The sequence below is a fragment of the Monoraphidium neglectum genome, assembly GCF_000611645.1.
Source record: "Monoraphidium neglectum strain SAG 48.87 unplaced genomic scaffold scaffold03743, whole genome shotgun sequence".
Taxonomy (NCBI): domain Eukaryota; kingdom Viridiplantae; phylum Chlorophyta; class Chlorophyceae; order Sphaeropleales; family Selenastraceae; genus Monoraphidium; species Monoraphidium neglectum.
In genome coordinates, this window is record NW_014009886.1 from 4,644 (window position 1) to 6,101 (window position 1,458).

The 1,458-nt window shown below is 70.1% G+C and overlaps 1 protein-coding gene across 1 annotated transcript; it reads right to left on the reverse strand.

Annotated features, from left to right (window-relative positions):
- Window positions 1–911: 911 nt before the first annotated feature.
- Window positions 912–1,202, reverse strand: MNEG_13301 (hypothetical protein; the record flags this gene model as incomplete). The annotated part of the gene is made up of 1 exon (XM_014038228.1): window positions 912–1,202. One exon carries the CDS (start codon window positions 1,200–1,202, stop codon window positions 912–914), a length of 291 nt encoding a protein of 96 aa, XP_013893682.1.
- Between the last annotated feature and the right edge of the window lie 256 nt (window positions 1,203–1,458).

A 1,458-nucleotide genomic window follows, 5' to 3' on the forward strand; every position in this document is an offset into this window, starting at 1 on the left:
AACGGGCGCGAGCAGACGGGCTGCTGTCGCCGGCTGCAGGGACCAACCCTTCAAGCCCCACCGACTGACGCGTCCGTAGTCCACAAGGCGGCCGGCTGCACGCCTGGGGCTGAAGCAAGGGGCCTGTATTGTGGCTGCCCAGCACGCGCAAAGCCTGCCGACTCCCCGATGCCAAACTCACCCGTACAACTACTGTGCAATATGCACGACCAAGGCCCGCCATGCGGCCGCCCGGGCGTCGCAGGCGCCGGGCATGCAAGGGGGTTGCCGCTTTGCCAGATTGTGAGGGGGGAAAGGGGGTTGCCGCATGCACGCGGCGGCGGCGACGGGAGCGCGGCCAAGGGTGGTTGGCGCAGGGATTGGGGCCCGGGACGGCTTGGGGGGCCCGGGACGGCTCCCTAAACCCCGCGGCAGCAGCGCATGCACACGAGCAGCGGATGCAGGCTAGAGCAGCGCCGCAAATGCGAATGTGGCATCCACATCGCCGCATCATTCGGATCATTCAGATCATTCGAAGTGATTCAGATCATTCAGGTCAACGAGGGCATGCCCCTGCGAGGCGGAGATGCCGGGCGGGGCAGCAGGGTGCGTGATGCAGTAGCATGCATGAGGAAACCGAAAAATCGCACGGCCCCGCCGCAGGACGCTGCGCCATGCACCTGGGCCGCCGAGCAGGACAAAAAGGCCGTCGGCCCCGCGGTTCGCGCGGCCCGCCTCGGCTGACGTTATGGTGGTGACGTCGCGATGACGTCTTGCATTGGGCGCTGGATGCACCGGACGCGGCCCGCGGGCGGCCGCGTCGGGCGTGCTGGGTGCCGTGTGGCCCGTCGTGCGCAGACGCCACAGCCGGCACCTTTCGCGCCAACGGCGAGGTGATCTGATCCGATCTGATCTGATCTGAGCGCGTAGAATCAAACTGTGATTGTGAGGTAGGGGTGCCACTCCCACGGCGCCGCCGGCGCCCGCCACCACTCCCGCTCCGCCTCCGGAAACTGCCCGAACCACTGGCACCCGTGCTGCGCGCCAAACGCCGCGCTCACATTGGCGATGACCGCGCCGCGGAGCGCGGCCTGCAGCGCCGGCAGCGCGCCGCCGCCGTCGTGCTGCAGCTGCAGCAGCGGCAGCACGAGCGCGCGCAGGCGCGTCAGGCGGCACAGCCCCTGCCACCCAATGACCTCCGCGTTCGACCGGCCGTCCAGCATTAGATACTCCAGCCGCCCCAGCGCGCCGAGCGGCGCCACGTCAGAGCGGGGCAGCAGCGTGACCGCCAGCGCCCGCAGGGCGGGGAGCGCCCCGCCGATCGCAGACGCGCCGCTGTTGCCGACGCCGGCGCCGCCGGCGGGGGACTCTTTGATGACGAGGGTGGAGAGGCCGGGCCAGCAGCGGGCGGCGCGCCAAACGTGGGGGTCTGTGGTGCGGCAGAGCAGCAGGCGCAGGTGCCTGTGTGTGTTTGGGGGG